Genomic DNA, 26,116 nt, shown 5'->3' with positions numbered 1-26,116 from the left:
CCACATTAAAGAAAACTAGATTCCTTAAAAAACTGAGTTTTATTATACACATATCCAAAAAATATACTTAACATTAATCAGTACTGCTCAAATAAAAATTACACTAATAAAATGTTTCAAGGGAGTAAAAATAAAACAAGACGAATTTGTATCCACAAATAAATACTCAAAAATGTTTCATCAGATTTACTTTTGATGTCAAATTAATAAATATACAAATATCTGGACTGTTAACAAAAATATATATAACAAACATAAAATATTAGTCAGATTATTTAGTTTATTTCATTTCTAGTGTTGCCATCAATTTGAGAGAACTGAAAACTTATCAGAATAAAAATATCAAAAATACAATTAACTATAAAAACCGTTGAGTAAATTGAAATAATTTTATTAAATAATCTGTACATAAATTAAGTTTCTTAGTTGTTTATAATTTATCCAGATATTGTGCCAGGTCTGGAAGTCCTTCTTTAAGACCCTTTCTTTTACGTGTGTCCTGAAAAAAAGAGATTGTTTATTAAAATTGGCAGATGATATGCTTAGTAAAAGCGGATAGCAAATATGAAAAGTTGAAAATAATGAAAAACAAAAATAACACTCAATGGACTGAAATAATACAAATGGCAACATGTAATATAAGAGACGAGGAAAATTTAAACAAATGGTACTTGAACTTAGAAAATACAACTTTCAGATTGTAGCATTACAAGAAACGAACTAGGGCAGTATGGCTAGGAAATAGAAGATTACTTATTCTTTAATATCGGAGAACAGTACAGGCATCAGTACAGGAGAACAGCAGAAGAAATTTAGAGCGTCAATTGGTGAATTCCAGTCGATATCAGATATAAATGTTCTGAGGGTAAAGGAAAAATTCCAAAAAAATTCATTTGTAAATATACACATGCCTTCGGAAGAAACAGAAATAGAGGGAAAGGAAGATGACTAAGTATATGAAAGCATCCCCAAATAATTTTTAATATGATCTCAAAATGGTTCTTGGAGATGCCATTTATGCATATGATAGGAAGATACAGCTTACTATAGACAACTCTTTGAGGGAAATACAAGCTGAGAGTCATGAATATATATAAACTGACAATGTGTAGATTTAATGCATAGCTTTTAAGCAAGCTCTTGGTAGAATAAAAAAAGAAATATATGAAACATTAAAAACTCTAGTTTACCAAAAACATTAATAACTATTGAAATAACACTTCAAATGACCACCTGAGAAAGGCACTCTGAAAAAACAGCTGTGATAATAAATTTTGTGGAAGTGTTGAAAATTTCTCAGTGTTTTATTATAAAAACATGTATTACTTGAAAAGTATGTATATCCCCCTATTCAGACCAAGAAGACCTACACTTCAAGGACGAAACTTAAAAGATAAGTTGATATACCACATATGCAATACACAATAGTATTTAATAGCTACATAGTACTGTCATTAGTGGAGTTACTAATCAGTAAAACTATTATTTTAACAAAATATATCTGGTAGATGCAAGTTATATATTATCTGGTAGATGTCAGTATGTAAAATATGGAAATTGTTTATCTCAGTGAGTATCTGTGGCCTCAGGAGTTCCTCAGGGGTCTTATATTGGGCCTCTCTTATTTAATATATTTGTTAATGATATCTCCTCAGTCATGTCTGCTGATGAAATTAAAATATTTCGAATAGTTAATAACCTATACTAAATTTACAATACATAGTAGAAATAAACAAACTAAGACACATTCAATGCTACTAGGAGCACTTCCGAATCATAATTTACAATGTATAAACTTGGGAAATCATGATTTGGTACAATGTATTATGATTCGGGAGTGCTCCTAGTAGCATTTAGCTTGTCTTGGTTTGTTTATTTCTACTGCATCTTGATTGTAAATTGAGTATAGTTGATGCCTCTTTGTTACAGAATGATATTAAAAAGCTTAGCTAGTTGGTGTGAGGTAAATATGCTATACTTAAATATAAAAAAAAAAAATGTTTTTACTTTTGATTTTGGTTTGTTTTTTAACGCAACCTATGCTTTGTAAAGGTTGGCGTTTATTTTTTTAATAATGGTATATGCATAAAATAAAAATATACTATCGATACTAATTTAGAAAATTTCATTGTCTTACCTGCACAATTCCATAGGGTTTGGTACTGGGTTCCATTGGGTCACCAGGTAAGATTTGCCAGTGATCGAAGACTGATTGTGGGAAGGCCTGACCTCCAGTGTTGGAACGTAAATCAGCAGTGAAACCGAATGATTCGTTTACAGGTAAGTAAGCTTTTACTAAGAACATAGGTGTACCAGCGATTTGAGCTTCTTCAAATACGTGACCACGTCTTCTGTTCAATACACCATAAATACCACCAACAGCAACTTCGGGACACTTAAAAAAAATTTAAAATAAGCAACTGTGGCTAGTAGGTAGATAGTATAAACTTACCATAATTTCACACTTGTAGATAGGTTCCATAAGTCTGGGTGCAGCTGTCATTAAACAAGCATACAAACACCTACGGGTTGTTGGAATGATTTGACCACCTCCACGATGGATAGCATCAGCGTGTAAGGTAACATCATAAATGTTGAATCTAACACCTCTCAAGTTTTCTTCAGACAAGACACCTTCTTTGGTTGCCCATTGGAAACCAGCTACCACAGAGTCTTTGATTTCATTAAGATATTGCACTCCCTACAATACAGAAGAAATTAGTAATAATTCAATATCAGCTACCATTAATGCAGATTTCAAGAAAAATTAAATATTAACCTTAGTACAATCAACAAGGATGTTGGGTCCAGTACCATCAGGTCCAAAGCACCAGATCTTACGGGCTTCAGTTATATCATAGTCATATTTCTCAGTAAGATAACGGGCACGGACTTTGAAGTCATCACGTGGGTTAACTTTACCATCATCAATATCTTCAGCAAGTCCATCAGGCATAGGACAAGCTTTCATGAACAATCTATAATGAAAATGAGTAATTTAAGAGTAGAACTTGAAATGTTTTAATAAAAAATTATAATATCTGTAGATAAAAATAATGTTTGTCCCCCTATTCAGACCAAAGAGCAGAAAAACTCTAAGGACGAAACTTTAAAAGACAATTTTATTTGCCATCATTTGCGAGTACTAAACAGTATGTTTGACTATTTAATATTGTCTGTGATGGCCAAAAAATGTATTCATAACTATAAAAGTGACGAGTGTTTTCATTATTACAGTAGAACCTCCGGTAAACCGAAATAATTAGGGGGGAGCCGTTTCGGATAACCAGAATTTCAGTTAAAAACAACATTGTCTTCTGTATTCTTCAATCAAATTAAGTACATGGTATTCTTGGTCAAAGTGGGCATTAAAAAATACTATGAGGTGATTTCGTAACGTTTTCTTTAATATGTAAATAATATAAAGCAATAAAATTATGGAAAATTAACAATGTTTAAAGCGTTTTTTTAAAGAAATCTTATATTTTCGTTTATGTTTTCCTTTGACAAGGATGTTTTGCAGCTATATCTAATGAAGGAATACATTAAGAAGAAAATCTATGAAAAAATTGATATGATACAACGTTTTGGGTTGAAAATACCCATGATATGCATCCTAGGGTTACATACCTGAAGTAATAAAAAACATGTGTTGTACATTTAATTGCGTTCTTTAGTTGTATGAAAGCAATACTGACGATGATGACAAATTAACATCTGAATTGTTTCTGTTTTGCGATAAAAATTTCATTCTATTGACGAAATTATTGAAACTGTCAGCCATTTCGGTTAACAGAGGTTTTACTGTAAACATAAACATTTCGGTATGATACAAGCTGTTTTTCAAACGGGTGCCACATTTTCTCACACCAGAACAAAAACAACTCATTTAAGAATCTCTGTGCTGTTTATGCATGTCCAATTGAAGATTATAATTTTTCCACGTTTACAGAACACACTTAATTCTATGACTATCCACGCCTTAGTGGCTTCTTCATGCAAAAACAAGACCACCTAAAAGTTACAGTAGAGTTTTGTTTACATATACCTACATCAAGTTGGAATGAAGTATATATATACATATCGATGGGTTTTTTGACAAAACATCATAAGCGACAAAACTCACAATTTTCAGGAGACGACAATAATTTCTTCTAACAACTTTTTGTCTAATATAATTAAAATTTTTAAACTATGATAAATTAGTAGAATAGTAGATTATTTTACTAATTTATCATAGTTTCAAAATTTTAATTATATTAGACAAAAAGTTGTTAGAAGAAAAAGTTGTCTCCTGAAAAATGTGCGTTTTGTTGCTTACGATGTTTTGTCAAGAACCCATCGATATACCTAGAAATTAGAAATAAAGCATAGAAGAAACCAACAGAGAGAGTAGTCATGTGGCAAATAAATTTACCAAATTAGAGTAAAGGAATGACAGGATTTCAAAACCACAGTAAAATATTAACATCTTCATTATGTCCCAATGATAAGATATATCTGGAATCTAGCACATTTAACACTTTATTACTAAAGTCATAAATATCCTTGATTCACATTTGACTCATGGATGTATGTTCTATTAATAATTATATGATTCATTAAACAGTAATGTTGTTAGATAATGTTAACACATTAAATAATATAATCTATCATACCTATTGAATAAGTCTAAACAAAAACTTCTTGATATTGTGATGAAGAAAATTATAATCAAAATTGTTTGATATTTATTTAAATGATTAAGGGCCGATTTCACCAACAACAAATAAACCAGTGTTATTCCTTGAATAAAATTTATTAGTCTACTGTATAGTTCTTACGATGTCAGTTGGACCAGTATAAAAACAAAATTCGACACCGATTGTCGGCGCCGTTTGTAAAACATAGGCGGCGCAATAGAAATTAATGAGTAAACTTTTATTTTTAAATTATGGTTCAATATTTGTTAACAGTAATAATGTTGTTAATTGTTCACATTTCTTTATGAAATTGACACCAAAGATAATTAAAAATACATAATACAAATGAAATTTAACGTGCTTATTAATTTGAGAACTAAAGAAATAAGACTACACTTTGAATATACACATAAAATACTTACATGAAAACGAACAATTCATCTTCCAGTCGAATTGTCTTAATTCATGACTAATGGAGAGATCACTTTTACTACTGTGCATGGGACATATTTTTGACAAGTTGAAATATATCACTATCCGTGTGTTCAGAACTTGATTCGACACTTGTTGTGTTTATAACTACCACACCAATATTGGAAAAGAAGTGAAAGGCGCAATTTACATAACAGTTATCAGACCAATAATGAGATAAATACGCGGCAGAAACACGACTTGATACAGAAAGGACAGAAAGAATGCTAGAAACAGCAGAGATGAAAATACTTTGAAAAATCGATGGGATATGGGAAGAGCTAGAAGTGCAGATATATGACAGATATGCAAGGTGGACAACATTAATAACTGGGTAAAAAGCAGAAGAGTATAATGGAACAACTACATAAGCCAAATGACAAAAAAACAAAATAGTAAGGACGGCGAGAGACGGTTCCCCAATAGGAAGACGATCAGTTAGGTCTGTATCCCGCGTATGAAAAAAAAGTTGACTAATAGTAAGCTGAAAACTTGTTAATAGCTTAAACGGTGTCTAGTCGGATAAACTGTGATATATGAGAACACTGTAACAGGGGCAGTTTTAATTGTGGAACAGGTTAAAAATTTGGAACGGTCAGACTTAAACTTTCCGAACAGAGATTAAACTCTCATGCAAAAATCAGACTGCTATTTATCACCTGTCATAATTCCTGTCATTTGACATATTCTACATGTTCCACTCATTAAAACGCCCATTTGGTGATAAATAGTAGGCTGATTTTTGCATGAGAGTTTAATCTCTATTCGGAGAGTTTAAATCTGTTCTGTCGGACAAAATACATGTGCCGTTTTCGTGGTCTGGCCGTTCCAAATTTTTAACCTGTTCCACAATTAAAACTTCCCCTGTTCCAGTGTTCCCATATATCAAAGTTTCTCCAACTAGAAACCCTTAAGCTATTAAAAAATTTTCAGCTTGCTATATCAACTTTTTTTTTATACGCGGGATCCAAACCTAAGTGGGAAGACTACGAAAACGATGGAATGACAACTTACTAGAGGCACATTGAAAAACAGACAGAGTCATGTCTACACAAGAAGAAGAAGAAGAAGGAAAAGAAGAAGAAGACATTAATATTGGCGACAAAGCAAGATAATATTTTTATTTTACTTGAACATGAGCTACACAATTTTTCCAAATGTCACTTTTGACTTGTAAGTATATATATTGTATTAAAACAGAAAGTAGTGAAGAATTACAAAGAATGATGGAAGCACTAGATGGTGAATCGACAAAGATGGGACTGAACATCGCTTACAGTAAAACAAAAGCCATGACCAATCAACAAGGAGAACCAATAATTACAGTGGCACAAACAAGAATAAAGCAAGTAAAAGAGATATTCTAGGACAAACCACTAAATTAAATAAAAAAAATCAGACCGAAGAAATAAAAAAAAAAATAAGATTGGCCTGGGCATCACTCGGAAAACTGTCTTTAATTCTAAATAAAAAAAAATACCCCCAATACCTAAAATCAAGAGTCTTCAATCAATGTACACTCCCTCTCCTCATATATGGCTCTTAGACATGGACACATACAAAGGAAAATATGGAAAAAATAAAAACATGAAACATGAAAAATTCCATTAATTACATTATCCAATCAGCGGACTGAGCAAATTGACGTCATTAAATCTCGCATAATATATGGGACATCCTGTATAAACAATACAGTTATTAAAATTTAAAATTGATCATTAAAAGTATATAATACTTACAAATGCAATTTAATGTGCTTATTCATTTTTTAAGTACTAAAGAAATGAGACAAAAAATGTATTATAAAAATAAAATAATTGTAAGTTATGAAGACGACACTGTTTATATAGTGTTTATATTGCTTGCCGCCTTTGAAACATGAGAAGGTATTTTGACCAGATAACGATATGATTTGAGCCTAAGCACTTCCAAACAATTTGACCAATTACTCTTCAGTATTGCCCAATAAGATACGTTAGAAAGTAATAAGCCACACCCGCCTCCATGTGGACTAATACAAGGAGTGATCAATTTTGAAGCAAGCAAATGTTTATATGGTTTATCTTTATTTCTATGCTCTTCGTAGAATTACTGACCGGACCCCAAAAATGCTTCTGGTCCAACTGACATCGTAAGAACAGTATTTCAATACAATTTTGATAATTTAAAGTTAAACTGACAAATTTTCAGTAGTAATTGCATGAGAGCTCTAAAATTATCGATTTGTTTCACGAGTGACACTTTGACAGCTTAATTTCACGACTCAAAGGGGAGTGAAATTATGTCACAAGAGCAAAAAGTCAATGATAATTTTAGAGATCGAGTGTAATTCGCTGAGTTTATTTCATGAATAAAACTGTCTTTTTGAATAATTTTAACTAATATTTAATTGATATCTTCACCTGAATATTTGCTAAACCTGTTTCTTGGTGTTCTCTGTGACAAGTTGTAAAACATCAATTGTCATTAATGTCACTGAATGTTCATTTTTGCATAGCAACGAAGGGCATCTGGCGATAATGCTTGACGACGGGATATTATCAAAAATTATTGCTGTAGCTTTCTATTGGTCACAATCTCCTATGAATCAGTTTTATTGGCCGAATAGTTTTATTTATCGAATAAACTACTAAAGCATTGTTGGTGAAACCAGCCATAATACATATTTATAGTGTTTTTTCCCAGACTTTAGCAAAAATGGTTTTCATGCAGAATGTTTTTTTTAGACTTATTTAATTAAGGCTGACCATATACTAAAGTAATTGATGTCCACATGCTAGTGGTGTTGAAAGATATCCATGCGCCTGTGACTTAAGAAGCAAACGACATCTTTCGCCATCATTCGCATGAAAAGGGTTAGTGACATGTTCTCATATTCAAAACCTCACCTGTTGTGTTTGTTGGGTGATTTTGAGAGGCACATCTGATCAGACTCTTCACTTACTGTCTCACGGTAGGATACAACAGGGTCAGATTTCTTAATGGGAATGCAGGCATGATCTTCTTCAAGATCCTTAAGGCAAATTTCAAGATGCAATTCTCCGGCACCAGCAATGATGTGCTCACCAGATTCTTCAATGATACATTGGACCATAGGATCGGATTTGGTCAAACGTTTCAAACCTGTATAAAAAGAAAGATTGTAAATAATATACAAAGGATTTAATAGTTATATCCAAAGATAAGAGATTAAGATGTGTATGATTTACACCGTAGCATATCACCATTGGACATAAAGATAGAGGTCCTGTAACAGCGTTTAAATGTAAATCATTGATTATCTTCTTCCATTGCACTGCCAACAAAGTCAACGTTTGTATACAACAAAATAAATTTGCCATATAGCAAACTGTTTAGTGGCTCTAAGGGTGCTGGAAGGTGTAACTAAACGATAACGTAAAATTTATTACTAGGTATTAGCTCATTTTAGACTATTTGACACTGGCTTAACAACTTTTGCCTACACTATTAAAAAGTAATAATTACCTTCTACAAGTTTTGGCAAATCAGCAGGGTTCTTAGGTTCAACAGCAACACGTACTACAGGAGATACACTGAATTTCATGACCTTCAAGTTGTGGGCATCCTTGAAAGTGGTAATGGTACCAGTCTTAACCAAGAATTGATCAACACCAACCAAACCACAGATGTTACCAGATGGGACATCTTCAATAGCTTCAACATAACGACCCATCATGAGAATGGTACGTTGGATAGCCTTTTCATACAAATCTTCCTTTTTGCCAGGGGTGTAGTTGGGTCCCATGATACGGGCTTTCATACCAGTAGCTACTTTACCAGAGAATACACGACCAAAAGCATAGAAACGACCTTTGTCAGAAGTGGGTACCATTTTAGATACATACATCATAAGAGGTGCATTTGGATCACAGTTCTTGATACCTAAAGAAACAAATCTGTTGAGTTTTAAATATTACCAGTAACAGAATATCAGGTTAATGAAAACTGCTTACCAACAGCTGCTTCATCATCATGAGGTCCTTCGTACAACATTTCCATTCTGTATTTCTGTGCTACCACAGGTGATGGTAAGTGAATGGCTATCATCTGAAGTAAAGCTTCTCCAGCTGGCAACCAGGTACGCATAACTACTTTCAATAATTGTTTACCATCTTTGTCTTTATCTTCATGTTTTAAGGCAATACCCAATTTTGGAAGGAGTGCTTCATATTCTTCTTTCTTGTAGTTCATGATGGAGTCAAAAATCTTGTAGATTGGATCTAAGATGTACATACAGAATGAACGTTTGTTATCATCATCCTTTTGTTTGGACCATTTCTTGGTTTTGGGGTTGAAGAAGTTCTCACCCCACAAACGGTTCATTAGTTTAACTACATCAATCTTGAATTTCTCGGCATACATTTCAGAGAATTGTTTGAGAGTGAAAGCCCATCCGTGGAGACCTGATCCAAAACCAACTGAACCTTTGCTGGGGTCAACCTAATGAAAATGATATATTCAGAAAAGATTGTATATGTAAAAATAAATTAATTACATAAAATGTGTATATTGTATCACTGTAGGAAACTGCAGTAACTATTAAAAAAGTTACAGCAGGGCAAAATATGAAATTTTATGTATGAGTCAAATACCTTTGTTAGCCAATAAGAAGCAATACAAATAAGAATCGACTCAACAGTCTCTGACTGACTATTTACAAAATGCTACTTACTCTGACTTCACCCATTGGACCTGAATCATCGTTGTAGGTGGCAATAATGACGTTGACGTTTTCAACAATACGTTGGAAAGTCTGGTAAAGTTCTTCAGATTCCAACTGTAATTCTAAGAGGGCACGGTCCATCTTGTTCATGAATAAAATTGGCTTAATACGTTCTGCAATAGCTTGACGGAGTACAGTTTCAGTCTGTACACATACACCTAAATAATAAAACTGCTTGAGTAAGTTTTAATCAACCTATATTATTTTATTTTGACTTACAAGTAAAACAACTATGTTCTAAGTTTTAATTGTATAATTAGTAATTTGGCAACATAACTTTTACTTTGCTTTCACAAATATTTATGATTTTCAAATATGAAATGCCCAGCAGAAAAAACAAAAAATTATTGAAAAGATAAGGAAATACTAAAGCTAGTCTCATAACCAGTTAATGTTTGACAATAGGGAACTTGCACATTTTTTTTATTATATAATAACATTAAGTTTTGTTAAAAAATGAGATTTCTAAAATTTCACACTTCAAAAACTCATAATAACTAAAAACTAACTAAGTACAAATTAAAAGTCTTCTGTGATTTAAAATAGTTCAAACGACCCGTGACGTCACTTTATGGTTATGTTTAGGTATATTCTTCTTATTCTTTAGTTCATTGGCCTCCACCTACTTGGGTATTTGGCCAGCCCATTGTTGCGGAATAAGGGAAAAATATTTATATTCTAATGACAATTATCCTATGTCATTGTAATAATATATACCAGTTTGAGATTGGAGTTTGATACAGTTTTTGAAGGAAAGGAAAGAAGGTTTACTATGGAAAATAAAATGGTTCAAATGTATTTTCTACTGCTGTTTAGAATGTCCAATTTAAAATTATATACACTTTTTTTACTTTGTTGCTGCAGAATGTAAACACACAACCATATATCGCCTGGTGAGAACAATAGTGACGAAACTTCAAAATGAACATTTAGAGATAATCGTATTTGAAGTTTTGATATGAAACTGCTAAACAGTATAACTGACTTATAGGTAATCATTTTGCCAAATTTTTCTAATAATGTGCTTTCTAGATATGTAAACCAATTAGTAGAAGTAATTTTATTTGAAGAAAAGATGGATATTGTATTTATTTTTGATTTTTTTTCTGCGTTACGCCATTATTGCATTATCGAAGATGTTTAATTTGATGTTTCGCCACTATACTTTTATACTACTATACTACAACAGTTTAGTTTCTCTTTTAAATAATTAAAAAATAAATTAAACACATCAAATAAAATATTTTATTGTACACACCAGTTATGCACAAAATGAAACAAAAGTAAATAGAAAAATAACAAAATAAGATCTAATAATATGAAAACGATAAACATGATAAAAGATAAAAAGTAAGCAAAAGAACTATGAATAGTAAAATTAAATTCATCATTTTCACGTATGTTTTGTATTTCAAACTACAGTAGACTCGCGATTATCCGAGGTAACTGGGACCGTGGCTACCTCGGATACGGAAAAACTCGGTTAACACTGAGATTGGTTATATCGATAGAAAAACACGTAAATAATCATAACTGTGGATATTTTAATGACAAAATTAATACAGTACTGTCTATTAAAAGATAAAAACATTTACCTTGTCAATATTACTGTTTAAAATAGTCTTTGATTTTGCATAAGCTTTATTCCTCTTTTTGATTTTGAGGCGGTGATGTTGCGCCAAGGTTAAAAATTGTAACTCACCTGTTATGACTTTTGCCTCGATTAATCGAGGGGCTCAGATGACCGACACTCGGATAATCGCGAGTCTACTGTACTAAAGAAATTATTGTGGGTAGAAGGAATTGATTTATTTTGTAAGACTTCTTTTTAGAAATGAATATTGGTTCTCGATAGTGTGGAATTAAACAATACTGATCCAAAGTGGATAGACGCTTTCTTGATATGCTATTTCTAAGTACCTAAGAACGATTGAAACTGAGTTTCTCTGTAAGAAGTTTTATAAAAAAAAAAACACAAGCAAAAACGACCACACAGACAAAAGTGCTCATTCGCCACTATTGCACATTGTACTACTATCTTGAATAAAATATCTAATATTTCAAATACATGTAGGCACGGCGTAATTACAGATTCGCCAGTATTGATATAAAGTTTGGTGTGCTTTCGTCATTAATGCATCAAAATATTTGACAAATTCACAATACCATAAAGACTTGTAGGCACCCTCTAGTAATAAGGAAATTAAATAATTGTTAGCCGATATTGCACATAAAAGAGGACATATTTAGATGCTGATTGATGGACTTAACTCAAAAATGTTAATTTTCGAGTTTCGCCACTATTGTTCTCACTAGGCGATATGATGCACAGCATGTTTTGGGCTAGCTGCAATAATTTGAATTTAGAATCATCTTTAGGGGTCAAACAGAACACAAAAACAACTTTTTTATCTTTGATACATGTTTTAAATTATGTTCTGTTGTGATTTATAACATTTTTTTTCGAATTTAAAATTTTATGCAAGTTCCCTATTGAATTAGTCACATTTTGGAAGTGATAGTATATGACAACTAGGGACATAGCAGCACTATGTGGAGCCTAAAGAAAATGTGAAAGAAATAGGGCTAGCCATCAACATGGATAAAACTAAAGCCTTAATACAAGCAAACAATGAAAAATAGATGACACAAATATTGAAGTAGTAAAACAGCTCATATAATATCCGAGGTGCTAAGGCAAAACCCGATATGTCAACAACTGGATTTTGCAGAAGATGAGTTTAAAAGTTCGTGGTGTTGTTGTAATAGTGGACATATCGGAAACTAATTTTATTATCTACTGGTTATATAGATACGTTTAGCCATGTTGGGTTTTGCATCATATTCTTCATCGCTCAATGTACTGATGTGATCTTGATTATTGATATGAGATAATATTCTTATATGTCATTTAATTTAATCAATGTATTAATAATAATCTAATTAATTTACCAGATCACATATCAATATGTTTTCAATCTCAGGGTGAATTATAAAAATTACTTACTCTCGTGGCTTCTAAGTATTTCTCAATGGTTCCTAATCGGGATAGGAAAGAAAAGAGTAAAATAATACACACATATGGGTTACAATTATAATCAAAATATTGTTTATTTTATGTAAATGGCAATCACTGCTTAATATTTGCTAGATCTTATTTTTCTTAAACATAACATTTACAAATGGGAATCTTATTTCCTTTTGGTTTCCAATTGAAAGTTTTTATTAACATTTAACTATTAGGATTTATTAGCAACAATTCTATTTAAGTTTGATGAAGCTTTTCTGATATTATTTATTATGTTCTTCAATTTATAATGTGGTATTTAATACGAAAAACCCATACATTCATGTCCAAACAAATGAGACTGACCTTTTTCTGGTGAACTGAGGATGTCTTCACACAAGACCCGTTTCCTGCTATCCTTGGCTGCGATCAAAACCTCGTCCTGGCTTTCAGTAATGTTCTCCTTTGAAAACTAGCTCGTATAGCTCTCGTACCTGCTTCTGTCGTGATGCTGTATTCTACTTTTTTCGAAACTGCAATCAGCTACCGGGACACTCTTGGCTCAAGGAGGTTCTTTTACTCTCAACCTGGCCTACCTCTCGTTCCACGATAGATACTCCACACTCACAGAACTACACTGGCTTTCTCACTCTCCGTACACTACCGTCTACTACTGGACTTCACTTCTCGACAGCTCAAAACATTCTGCTCTCTCTTTTCAGTCATTCACCTACTTTCTAAATATCCCTTCCAGATTCACAAATCAACCTTCCACCCCCCAACTCTCATTCGCAGTATTCCTCAAAACCCCTTTTTAATCTTTCTAAATATGCTTAATGGATTTCCAAAAAAAATAGTTAATTCCCATTCTAAAATTACTTTCTATTATTTACAAAATTTAATGACCTATTCTCTATTTCCACTAAGTCTTATTTAGCATCGGCTAATGATCGAACCTTCCGCGAACAACGATAATGACCTATTATCGATTTCACTTGAGTTTTATTTTAAGCGCATTGTCCCGAGTTTCGTTTAATCACTTCTTAAAATTAAATATAACAATTTGTTGTATACAGGTTGTTCTAAATTTATATGCCCGTGGTTGAGAAAATTGAAAATATTTTATATTAAATTGAATTCTGTTTATAATTATCAAAATTTAATTTTCATATCAAATAGAAATATAACAGTACATATCAGCATTAAAAACGAAAAATCAATAATTTTTGACATATCGGGTTTTGCCTTAGTACCACAGATATATGGGCATAGATAACCGAGGAGTAAACACGAAAAAGGATAAAGCTTGCTAACAAAGCACACTGCTCTCTGTTACAGGTATTTCAATCCAAAGACATCCATTGGGAAGTACACTCGCGATCATAAAAAGCGGGTCACTCGATGAGTTATTCAAGTTAGATGTCTCGAATTTTCTAAACCTGTTGTCCGATTTGAGTGATTTTTTTAGTATGTTATAGCCTTATTCTTTAGCAATATCGCTATAATAATATTGTTGCTGCAACAGTTAATTGTCATTGTATACCGGGTGTAACAATCATACTGTGTTTATTCCTAAAAGTTCGGAACACCCTGTGAAATGTTTTAGCATAGATAAACTATTGAATTTAAAACTCGATTGTAGCCTTAGGCTCTCTTAGCATTTTCTTTTTTGATTTATTTCTTTATGTTGGATAATAAAAAAGTTAAGCACGTTAATAACTAGCCATGTTCTTCATCAATACAGGGTGTTTATAAATAAGTGCGACAAACTTTAAGGGGTAATTCTGTATGAAAAAATAATGACAGTTTGCTTTATAAACATATGTCCGCAAATGCTTCGCTTCCGAGATACGGGATGTTGAAATTTTTCTTACAAACTGACGATTTATTTATTGCTCTAAAACCAATAGAGATATGCAAATGAAATTTGGTAGGTTTTAAGAGTCAGGTATTATGGATTTTTTGACATACAATTAATAATTCTATATTGACCATTGGCGTGCATACGGGTATAAACATTTTAGATACATTCCGTATGCACGCCAATGGTGAATATAAAATTCTTAATTGTATGTGAAAAAATGCGCCATAACTACCTCTTAACATCTATCACATTTCATTTGCATATCTCTAACGGTTTTAGAGCAATAAATAAATCGTCATTTTGTAAGAAAAAAATTCAACATCCCGTATCTCGAAACCGAAGAATTTGCAGTCATACGTTTATGAAGAAAACGGTCATTATTTTTTCATGCAGAATTGCCCCTTAAAGTTTGTCGCACTTATTTAGAAACACCCTGTATTGATGAAGAACATGGCTACTTATTAACGTGCTTAACTTTTTTATTATCCAACATAAACAAATAAATCAAAAAAGAAAATGTTAAGAGAGCCTAAGGCTACAATTGAGTTTTAAATTCAATATTTTATCTGTGCTAAAACATTCCACAGGGTGTTCCGAACTTTTAGGAATAAGCACAGTATGATTGTTATACACCCGGTATACAATGACAATTTACCGGTCTAGCAACAATATTATTATAGCGATATTGCTAAAGAACAAGGCTATAACATACTAAAAAAATCACTCAAATCGGACAACAGGTTTAGAAAATTCGAGACATCTAACTTGAATAACTCATCGAGTGACCCGTTTTTTATGATCGCGAGTGTATATAAAACTATCATACAACCAATCAGAACATATGGCGTATAACAGGACAGAAAAGACAATAAATCTTATCAATACTTTTGAAAGAAAGATATTCAGGAGGATATTGGGATCCATCTGAGACAATAGTATGTAGAGAATAAGGTTCCAACCACTAGTGTCAATTTTAAAAAGAACTGGGCAGGTCCTGACTTGGGCTGTTGCACCATAGGATACATCAGGAAAATGATGTGAAACTCACAAATCAAATAGGAGTTTTCATGTTTTTTTGGTATCTTTGATACTGGTTTTATATATTCTATTGGGCAAAACATCTTAAAAATGCTTTAATTAATCTGAAAATGATGATAATTGTAGAGATTTGTGACTGCAAACCTCCGTAAACCCAAATTACTATATTGTTTTACTGTACTTACAATTGACGAAAATGCCATTGTATCATTGTAGGAAACTGCTGCACATATTAAAAAACATGCAGCAGGGCAAAATATGAAATTTAATCTATGAGCTAGATACTGTTGTTAGCTACAGTTCACTAACATTTATGATTAAGCTCAAGAAAGAAATGTTATTAATTATTTTAACTGGACAACTACGATACTATTTTGTTATAAATACATTTAAGATAAAATCTTGTAATAACAAAAATACTTACCAGATACACAATCTACTACTACAAGGGCACCATCAGTGACACGAAGGGCAGCTGTTACTTCTGATGAGAAATCAACGTGTCCAGGAGAGTCAATAAGGTTAATCAAGAAACCTTTCACATCTTTCTCACGTTGGTCAGCGTTGGTGATGAACACAAGATCTTTATCATCTAACTCGAAGAACATAGATATGGCACTAAAATAAAACAAATTATTAAATATATGTATATAGAGTTAGCTCACTTTAACCCATTCACAGACATGACTACATATACAGACACTTACAAAGGGAAATTACTGTCTGCATATGAAGTTGTGTTCAGGAATGTGTTAATCTTTTCAGTGTGGCATTAAATAGTAGAGAGTTGTTCTGTGCACCCATGCTCTGTTTAAATTAAAAGTTATGACGAAAGCGCACCTATATACCTTGTGAATTTTATCAAAATTTATCAAAGCATACCAGTGCACTTTCTGCATTGGAAGGATTCATGAGTTAGGGAGCGTTCAAGTATTACATAACGTAGGTTGGGGGTCAAGACTCTCCAAAAAATTGCGTTATGCAATAGTTATACTCCCATAAGAGTGCGTTACAAAAGGGGGGTTAAAAATCTTCAAAAATCGCGTTACGTAATACTTGAACGCTCCCTTACATAGGTCTCGAAGGAAAAACAAAATTTTTCTGATTCTCAGATTGCTTTTAAAATATTTTTTTTGTATAAAACAAGAATGAGTCAAACCGAATATAATCATTCCTTCAATAGGGAACTTGCATAAAATTTTAAATTCAAAAAAAATGTTATAAATCACAACAGAACATAATTTAAAACATGTATCAAAGATTAAAAAGTTTTGTTTGGCTTTCGTTTGGCCACTAAAGATGATTAAAAATTCAACTTAAAACAGGTGGCCCAAAACGCGTTGTGACGTCATTTGTTTAAATTATGTTTACATTCTTCCAAAAAAGTAAACAGAATTTAAAATTAGACATAAACGTCAGTAGAAAATACAGTTATGTAACCTCACAAGTGTTTTTGATCGTTTGAACTATTTTAAATCTACTAAAGGTTCTCTAAACCAAGGCCAGAAAACAAAAAAAATATATAGATTTTATATTTGTACTTCTGTTATTATTTGGAAATCTTATTTTTAAAGGAAACTGAATATTATTATGCAATAAAAAAATGTGCAAGTTCCCTATTAGGTTTGGCATTCGTTTTGACACTGATACTATTAAATGACATTTAAAATAGTTCAAACGATAAAAAACACTTGTGAGGTTACATAACTGTATTTTCTACTGACGTTTATAATGTCTAATTTTAACATCTGTTTACTTTTTTGGAAGAATGTAAACATAATTTAAACGAATGACGTCACGACGCGTTTTGGGCCACCTGTTAATTTGAATTTTTAATCATCTTTAGGGGCCAAACGAAAGCCAAACAAAACTTTTTAATATTTGATACATGTTTTAAATTATTTTCTGTTGTGATTTATAACATTTGTTTCGAATTTAAAATTTTATGCAAGTTCCCTATTATGGGATGCATAAGATTTTTATGACATTCAAAGTGCTCTACTTCAGAATTGCTCAAAATGACATAGTGCAGTTTGCCTGCGGGGTTAAAATATGAATTTCTAAAATGAAAATTAATTTCAGTTCAGAGTATAATATTTCTTAACTCATTACATCCACAAGCAACATGTCAAGCCTTTGAGAACACTGAAATATGAAATCAAGGAGTGTAAAATAGGTGAAAACTGTGGGGTATTTTCAAAAAATGTGGTGTCAATTGTGTGGTCAACAGAAAAAAGCAGACAAGTCAATTGAATGGGTCTGCCAAATAATGTAAACGTAATGTCTACGTTTTTAATTTAAGAAATTGAACAAAAAGTGTTGAACAAAATTATAATAATAATGGTATAATACATTTTAAGGATTCGTAATACAGTACACAGTAGTTAGATTTGTATTATTAACCCTTAAATGCTATAAATTTACCATTATTATAATTTTTATAAACACATTTTGATATTTTTTAAAAACAAATAATGAGGCACTTCTGTTATTTGGCGGACCCATTTTTAATTATAAAAAACGCATAAAAAATTTCTACTGCTGAAATACAACAGAAAAATAAAAATTTTATACTCATAGTTCGACTTTGAATAGTGATCTTTTTCCTATTCACATTTTTGACTTTAATTTCAACTTTAAAAGTAAAAAATTGACATGTCTGCTTTCGTCCGACAAACATACCATTATTAGGTTTGTTCGTAGTACGATCTAATCGATCAGCAACCGTTGCCAACCATCAGATGCATGAGCGTTCGTAGTCTACAAACGCTAACTGTTTACTGCGCAACGCTAACTGTTCACTGCGCATGCGTCTGATGGTTGGCAACGGTTGCTGATCGATTGGATCATACTACGAACAAACCTATAACCTACACATGCAGTCGGAATAAATTTGCTATCTTTTTTTATAACAAACGTTTGTTATTAATAGAAAAAGACAGCAAATACAAAATAAGTGATTGATGTGATCATTCATGGGTAATCTTTTATTTTTCTGACTGTACTTAATGTTAATAGGTCAGTATCTGTGATTTTCTCCTTCACGCCACTTAAAAGTTTGTTATGGTTTGTTTTTAAACCAAGAGGAGTAGAGTAGAGTATTTATTGGTAATAATGTACAAATGTACTTTTACAGGTCAGCAATAATTAAAATTGTCTAAAATTACATTAAAAGTTGACAGTACTTCAGTAAAAAAAACCTATTACTAAAATTTAAAAACTAAACACTAATTAAATTACAGGACAAAACAAAATTTAGATCTGAAGTACTCCTCAAATGAGTAGAAAGCACCCATCAGAAGATAATTTTTAATTTGTCTCTTAAATTGGTTAAAATCAAGACTTTTAATAGATATTGGTATACAGTTATAAAATTTCAATGCTAGGTATCTGGTTCCATTTCTGGTCCTCTCAAGTCGACTGAAGTCTGGTACAAGGGCATCATGATTTCTAGTCTGATAAGTATGCTGTTGTGTTTTATACAGATCTACATTTTGATGAACATACAACAGGCACTGCATAATGTACACAGAAGGTAGTGTGAGAATCCTCAGGTTTCTGAAAGACTGCCTACAATCGTCCCGATAACCCTGACCTGTGATTATGCGAATACACTTTCTCTGCTGACCAAACACCTTATCTATATGTGATTCAAATTTACCGCCTTGTAATGCTGGTTTGTCATTGGTCCAACCACAGGCAAGTTTACTTAGTCCTGTCGCCAGGGGGGTACAACGGCCTCCTTTATTCAGATGGACTTACCCAAGTTTTTTTCATGTATTTTGAACCGTAGAATACGAATATTTTGGGTAACAGTTGATCCAGATGTCGATAAGATTGTTATTGACCAAGAACTTGAGAAATTACATAACCGCGATCTCTCGCAAAACAAAACATTTTTTGGGTCATTCTAAGCAAAACATGTTTCTACAATTTTTTTCGTAGGATGCCTAGTTTTCGAGATAACCGCAGTTGAACTTTCAAAAAATCGAAAAGTTGCAATTTTTGAACCCGAATAACTTTTGATTAAAAAATAAAATAGCAAGTCTGCTTACCGCATTTGAAAGTTTAAGTCAAATTATATCGGTTTTGATTATTTGCATTGCTAAAAATTTATTTTTTTATTGTTTAACAAAGCTATAAACACATAGTGGTTCCCGTGCCTTTACATGCGTTTTAACGCATGCTACGTAGAAATAGCCTGGATTGCACTAGTACCTATTCTACCCACTCGTTCGATTTTAAATGAGAAATCATTGAAAACATCACTCACTCACTAGGTGTTTGTAGCTTTGTTTAACAATGACAAAATAAATTTTTAGCAATGCAAATAATCAAAACCGATATAATTTGACTTGAACTTTCAAAGGCGGTAAGGAGAATTGCTATTTTATTTTTTAATCAAAAGTTATTCGGGTTTAAAAATTGCAGTTTTTTGATTTTTTGAAAGTTCAACCGCGTTTATCTCAAAAACTGTGCATCCTACGAGAAAACTTGTTAGAACATTTTTTGCTTAGAATGACCCAAAAAATACAAAAAAATGTTTTGTTTTGCGAGAAATCTGTTATGTAATTCCTCAAGTTCTTGGTCAATAACAATCTTATCGACATCCGGATCAACTGTTACTCTGTTACCCAAAAAATTCGTATTCTACGGGTCAAAATACATGAAAAAAACTTGGGTAAGTCCATCTGAATAAAGGAGGCCGTTGTACCCCCCCTGGTGACAGGACTAACTCCACTGTTATAAAATTTTGACACTAAGGACATTTATCAAATTTTGACATTTTTGGCATTTCATAGGTTAAATACAGTCAGAAAAATGAAAGATTACCAATGAACTGTCAATACGGATGGAATAGGCACAAAGACAACTAATGCAGCCACGATACAAGAGAGAGGTCCTAGAGAGAGACAGACAAGGTGGTGGAAACTTTGACAGGCCGTGTAATTTGAGTTGCCTATATCAACTTAAATCGGGGAAATGGACCTCATATTTTTTTAACTGGGTTGATGGGGCAGTATTTCCAAATTTAAATACTTTTTTGTATTTAAATACGTCAGAACTCTCTTCTTCATTTAAAGAAGTACTGGTTTTAATCTGTCTTTTTGTCATTGTCATTAAGTGATACACATCATGGCGCAGTTCTAAAACCTACAAAATAGAATATGCCAAAAGCAAAGACTAAAACCAGTACTTCTTTTAATGAAAAAGAGAGTTCTGACGTATTTAAATACAAATGAAGGGATTTAATGTGGTCAGAATGAGAGCAATAGCCAGGGAAAGAGGGAAGATAATCGCCACCTTTCGTAAACAAAAAAATTCATAGCGGTAAACGGTAGTTGAAAGTTGTAGTAATAAATATTTTACATCAAAAGACATGAGAGACTATTTGTAGAGGATTGAAATCTATATTAAAAACAGCTGTTAAAATTGTTCTACAAACATATTCCAAAATTTTGTAAAAAATGTTATTCAGTTTTTAAATTAACATGCCACAGTTAAGTTAGGCCACACACATTGCAACAACGCTTTTTTCGAATTTAATTCTTTATTATAAAGCTTTTTTAAAGAAGTGGCACACGAAAGTTAAAAATATTGAACACAGAGGTGAAACTGATTCAGCAAATTTATTACTACATATTACAATGCTATTACCCTTAATAGACCTGTTGGAACCGTTTCCTAAAAGTGTTTATGCATTGTGGGAGTTTAGTTACAATAGAATAAAATGTATGTATATACCTACGTAAAATTATTGAAAAAAAAGTAACAATAACATAATCAAGGACTTCTTCACTTTATATAAAACACTAATTTAGCATTTAAACAGTTTTAAAACTATTTAACTCCCAAATACTTTAGGAAAGTAGGTATTTGTTTTGATAAATACAAATAACAATTCTGAAAAGTATTTAAACACCAAGTATGGCACTGTGTACTCTATTTATCCCCTAAATACAAAAAAGTGGTTGAATTTTGAAATATGTACTGCCAATCAGCATTAGGCCTTAGCCAAGTTAAAATATAAGTTAAAATATTCAACGAACTGTAAATACTGATTCAATTCAATCGGGTCCATTTATATAGGCAACTCAAATTACACGGCCTGTCAAAGTTTCCACCACCTTGTCTGTCTCTCTCTAGGACCTCTCTCTTGTATGTTGGTGTCAATCTTGCTTCACTATTTGAATGGGACATGGCCATTCCATCCATATTGACAGTTCATTGAAGATTACCCATGAATGATCATATCGATCACTTATTTTGAATTTGCTGTCTTTTTTTTTATAAATAACAAATGTTTGTTATAGAAAGACAGCAAATACAAAATAAGTGATTGATATGACCTTTTTCATTTTTCCAACTGTAAGTTATATCAACGATTTTTTGTGTTTTCTGTATTATTCCTGTAACTTTTAGATTTTTAGTCTGCTTTTATACAAAAAGCAGTTGTTCTTAGAATTCTTTAGCACCATTAATATAATATTTATGGATTATTGTTGAGAACTGACATGTTCAAGCAAAAAGGATGTATTTGGTTATTTTTCTAGTGACTTTCTTGGGTGTGAATCTGCCTTTTTAGTTTACTCCTCTTGGTTAAAAAATAAACCATAGTGTCTCGATAAGTAACATGCCACAAAAGCACAACAGCATTGTGGTTGAACTTTGGGTAAAAATTTACTCTAAGGGTAGACCTTGAAAATGCCAATTTTTTTATGGACTTAGCCTGAAAAGTGGAAAAAAGCAGACATTTTACTGTTTTCTTTGGGGGAAACTGGTAAAAGTGCCCAAAAATCAAGAAATATTTGAAAAAAATCAAAAAATGTAATAGTAGCCAAAAAAAATTTACGTGAAAAGGATACAAAAGTATATAGAATGTCTTAATAAAATATAAGTAATTGAAACATAATAAATATAACTGATTTTTACAATCAAATTATGAAAAAATACGTAATATTGGTTAAAATAATATTTTTTTTGTCATATTTCAAAACAATATGGCGGACAGGCGCCGAGAGGTCAAATTTGACAGTGTTGCCAGTTTTAACCTTTTAAAGATTTAAAAATTTAATAAAAATTACTTACAAAACAGCTATAGATCGATGCAATTTGAGAGTCCAAAGCCAAATTCGTGGCTTTAAATGTAATAAAAGTTGCCACCAACATATTTATTTCCTCTGCCTGCAGTTTACTAGCTTCGAAAGAGGCCTTTTCTTTGTGAATATAGGTATTAAAGCCACACCTTAATTGTACTTAAATTTACTTTCGTAACACCTACACACCATTTAGTCTCACTTCACCTTTATTTAACGATAAACTGGGCAGATTGCAATTGGGCGCAGCGGTCTGAAAGGAGGAAGGCCTAACCCTTCGGTCCAAACCTAACTTACGGGTATTAGATTGAGAGAACCGCAGGAGGTATTTGACCGCTGAGCGCAATCACAACCCACCCGATAAACTAACTTCACTTTCACAAATTTGTATATGATGCAACAGACAACGCCCAAATCCAGGGCGCAGCACAAACAACCGACCTAACAAACTAAAAACTAACAATAAACTGTTTAAAAAATGCGTCAATGCATGCATCTACCAATTTTTCAAAAACAGTTGCCAAATTTAGAGGTTTGCATAAATATTCCAAATCAATGGTACGCTTAAATGGACAAAAATCGATGTTTTCATGTGAAATTATCTTTTGTCATTCACATGGCAACATGGTTTCCCGAAATCAGTGACAGTACATAACCATGAAATACATAAAATTTCATTCCAACCTTGAAAGTGTATTCTGGGAATCCCACAGAATTTATTTATTAAAATATAATCATAAATCACTATAATATTAATAAACTTGATGTAATCTAACCTAACGTAACGAAACCTAACCAGAACTAACCTGACCCTTGTAATAAAGCAGTCATTTTGTGTTAAAAATGCGTCAGAATAAGTAAAATGACATATTTAAGAATTGAAAAATTGTAATTTTCATAAGAAAACATATTTTATATAACTATGGCAACACTGTTAGGATTCTCCTTCTTGCGTTTATAAAACGGTTGTCATTCCTGTCGTTTCTTGTTGTTTCATGGTATATAATGGCGGAAAATGGCGGCGATTTTTAAAAATAAGACATATTTTAAATTGCAATTACATGAAAAGTAACGCCCGCCCCCAATAAAAAATTATTGTACAATTATCAGTAAGTGAAACAGAATTCATTGGTATAAATTTCATATCCGTAATCCGTCTACCCATTCAGTAAACTAGAACCGAACTTTGTATTGAAATCTGAGGGTCTATTTGAGAACAATACTGATTGATAAGATTGTTAAATTTCATGCAAAAATAATGACCACTTCAATATTATCACACTTTTAAACACATGTTATTTATACATATTGTGCAATATTATTGTTGTATACATATTGCGCAATACATACATTATAACGAATTAAGTAACAACTTTTTAACTCAAAATTAAAAAAACGTCTTTAGAAAATTAAAAATGGTATTTACTTACGTTGATTTGATGGTAATACAACGTTCCTGTTCATCTTTCCTTGTGTCTGTGAATCTGGTTTCTCCAGCTTTGGCACCAGCAATAATACCAGCTTTTGATACTAGAGAATCTGTTAATGTAGATTTACCATGGTCCACATGGGCAATGACGGACATGTTACGGATGTTCCTCTTTTTGTCCATCATGGCCCTAATTTCATCTACGGTGAAGTTCACCTACAAATAAAAAAAATTAGTAATATAAATTTGAAGAGTCTTATCAAAGGAAATTTTGCTATTTAGTTTTGGTAAAACACTGAGAAAATGCAGCCAGCATTAATTATAAACATTTTTTTAACTTCGAATTGATCCACACCAAGTGTATTGGCAACTTACCATATTTAATTTTGTTGTTTTTACTTTCCGCAAACTTTATGCCAACAAAATATTACCGAAAATAAAAACTATATTTGTTAACAACGTCAAATTACAACTTCATTAAATAATAAAACAATATGTAAATACACTAATTTTCAAGACCTTTCATACTGTTGTGCAATTTCTCAAAAATGTTTATAACGTATCTCGAAATTAATTATTGATAAAAATTTAGTTTTAAGATAATAAATCAATATTTGCTTTGTTCATATTTGCTATTAAAAATGATTTAATGTACATACCATTTTGGATGTTTGACGATTTTCTCAAGCACAACCAAAAATTACGATACGCCAACGATGGCGCACTCCCGTGAAAGAAAGAGACCGACTCTCTGCCACGCCGTAGACACTAGACAGCTTGTCACTGCCGCCAACCAATCTCAGAAATACTTTTAGGCATATTTTGGCGAATTTAGTTTTTTTTTTAAATATAGTTGAAATATGAAAAAAATTAATATTATCATTTAATTAGAGTTTAATAATTTAAATAATTCGTGTATTGTACACTTTTTTTATAAAAAATAGTAAACATATAATATGAATATTAAAATGGGAATTTTTAGTGCGTGATCCGTCGGTTCTTAAGTGCGGTTTTTAAGTACTAATCCGGTTGTCGGTTTTTGAAATAAATAATGTAGATTTTATCGGAACTATTGGTACTTTCACTTTGTTTCTTTAGTTGGATGTCTGTTTGATTTACTGAAGTCTAGTTTTCCACAGTTTCCCTTCATTTTTGTCATCTGGCTATACAACTAAAATTATGCAGTAGTTCGTCCGCAATTTCTCGGTCTTGCCTTTCGTTGTGTTCTTAACACAATTTTTCACATTTTCCATCCCATCCCAGGACATACTCTGTACAAAATCCTCGGTAAACAAATCTCAAGTAGCTTTCTCCTGTTAGGGTTACCCAAGATTTGGTCAGTCGCCCAGTTTGCTTTTTTGAAGTTCCATCTAGGTCGAGAAAAATATGTTATTATTGATATTTTCATGTAAACTTCTATAATAATTGGTCTTTGTTGGCATATGCGTCTTTTCACGAATTTCATTGGGGTGGCAAAACCTGCCAAAGGGTTTGGGGGGAAAATTTTGTAAGTTTTGATGCAAAATAGAAGGGTTTAACGCAATTTATACACTATTTTTTTTATAACTATACACGCTGGCTGTACACATCCTGATTTTCGATTTTTTACAATATCTGCCCCAACCTTGTGTATCAACCTAGGATTCTACTGGATACAAGTCTCTTATAAATTCAATACAATCATAAATTCAAATTTATGTGATGGATTCAAAATCTAACTTAAATGAAGTCACCTTTCCCGGATATTAAATACATCAATGACACTTTCAATATCGACTGGGGTC

The 26,116-nt window shown here is 32.0% G+C and overlaps 1 protein-coding gene across 1 annotated transcript; it reads right to left on the bottom strand.

The window, feature by feature from the left end:
• Positions 1-375: 375 nt before the first annotated feature.
• Positions 376-25,148, bottom strand: LOC114326145 (translation elongation factor 2). Its single transcript, XM_028274394.2, has 11 exons — positions 24,992-25,148; positions 24,334-24,548; positions 16,231-16,424; positions 9,847-10,055; positions 9,128-9,614; positions 8,640-9,056; positions 8,042-8,276; positions 2,780-2,978; positions 2,453-2,701; positions 2,138-2,395; positions 376-499 (listed from the first exon to the last, which is right to left on the bottom strand). The coding sequence occupies exons 1-11, from the start codon at positions 24,992-24,994 to the stop codon at positions 431-433; spliced, it is 2,535 nt and encodes an 844-aa protein (XP_028130195.1). The 5' UTR covers positions 24,995-25,148; the 3' UTR covers positions 376-430.
• Between the last annotated feature and the right edge of the window lie 968 nt (positions 25,149-26,116).

This window comes from Diabrotica virgifera, chromosome 5, assembly GCF_917563875.1.
Source record: "Diabrotica virgifera virgifera chromosome 5, PGI_DIABVI_V3a".
Classification (NCBI taxonomy): domain Eukaryota; kingdom Metazoa; phylum Arthropoda; class Insecta; order Coleoptera; family Chrysomelidae; genus Diabrotica; species Diabrotica virgifera.
This window is presented reverse-complemented; position numbering and strand designations above follow the sequence as displayed.

Coding starts and splice junctions, on each gene's coding strand:
- LOC114326145 (XM_028274394.2), bottom strand. Junction 16,425..24,333: donor TGTATTACCATCAAATCAAC/GTAAGTAAATAC, acceptor GTTTTATTTTAG/TGCCATATCTATGTTCTTCG. Junction 9,057..9,127: donor TGATGATGAAGCAGCTGTTG/GTAAGCAGTTTT, acceptor TTGTTTCTTTAG/GTATCAAGAACTGTGATCCA.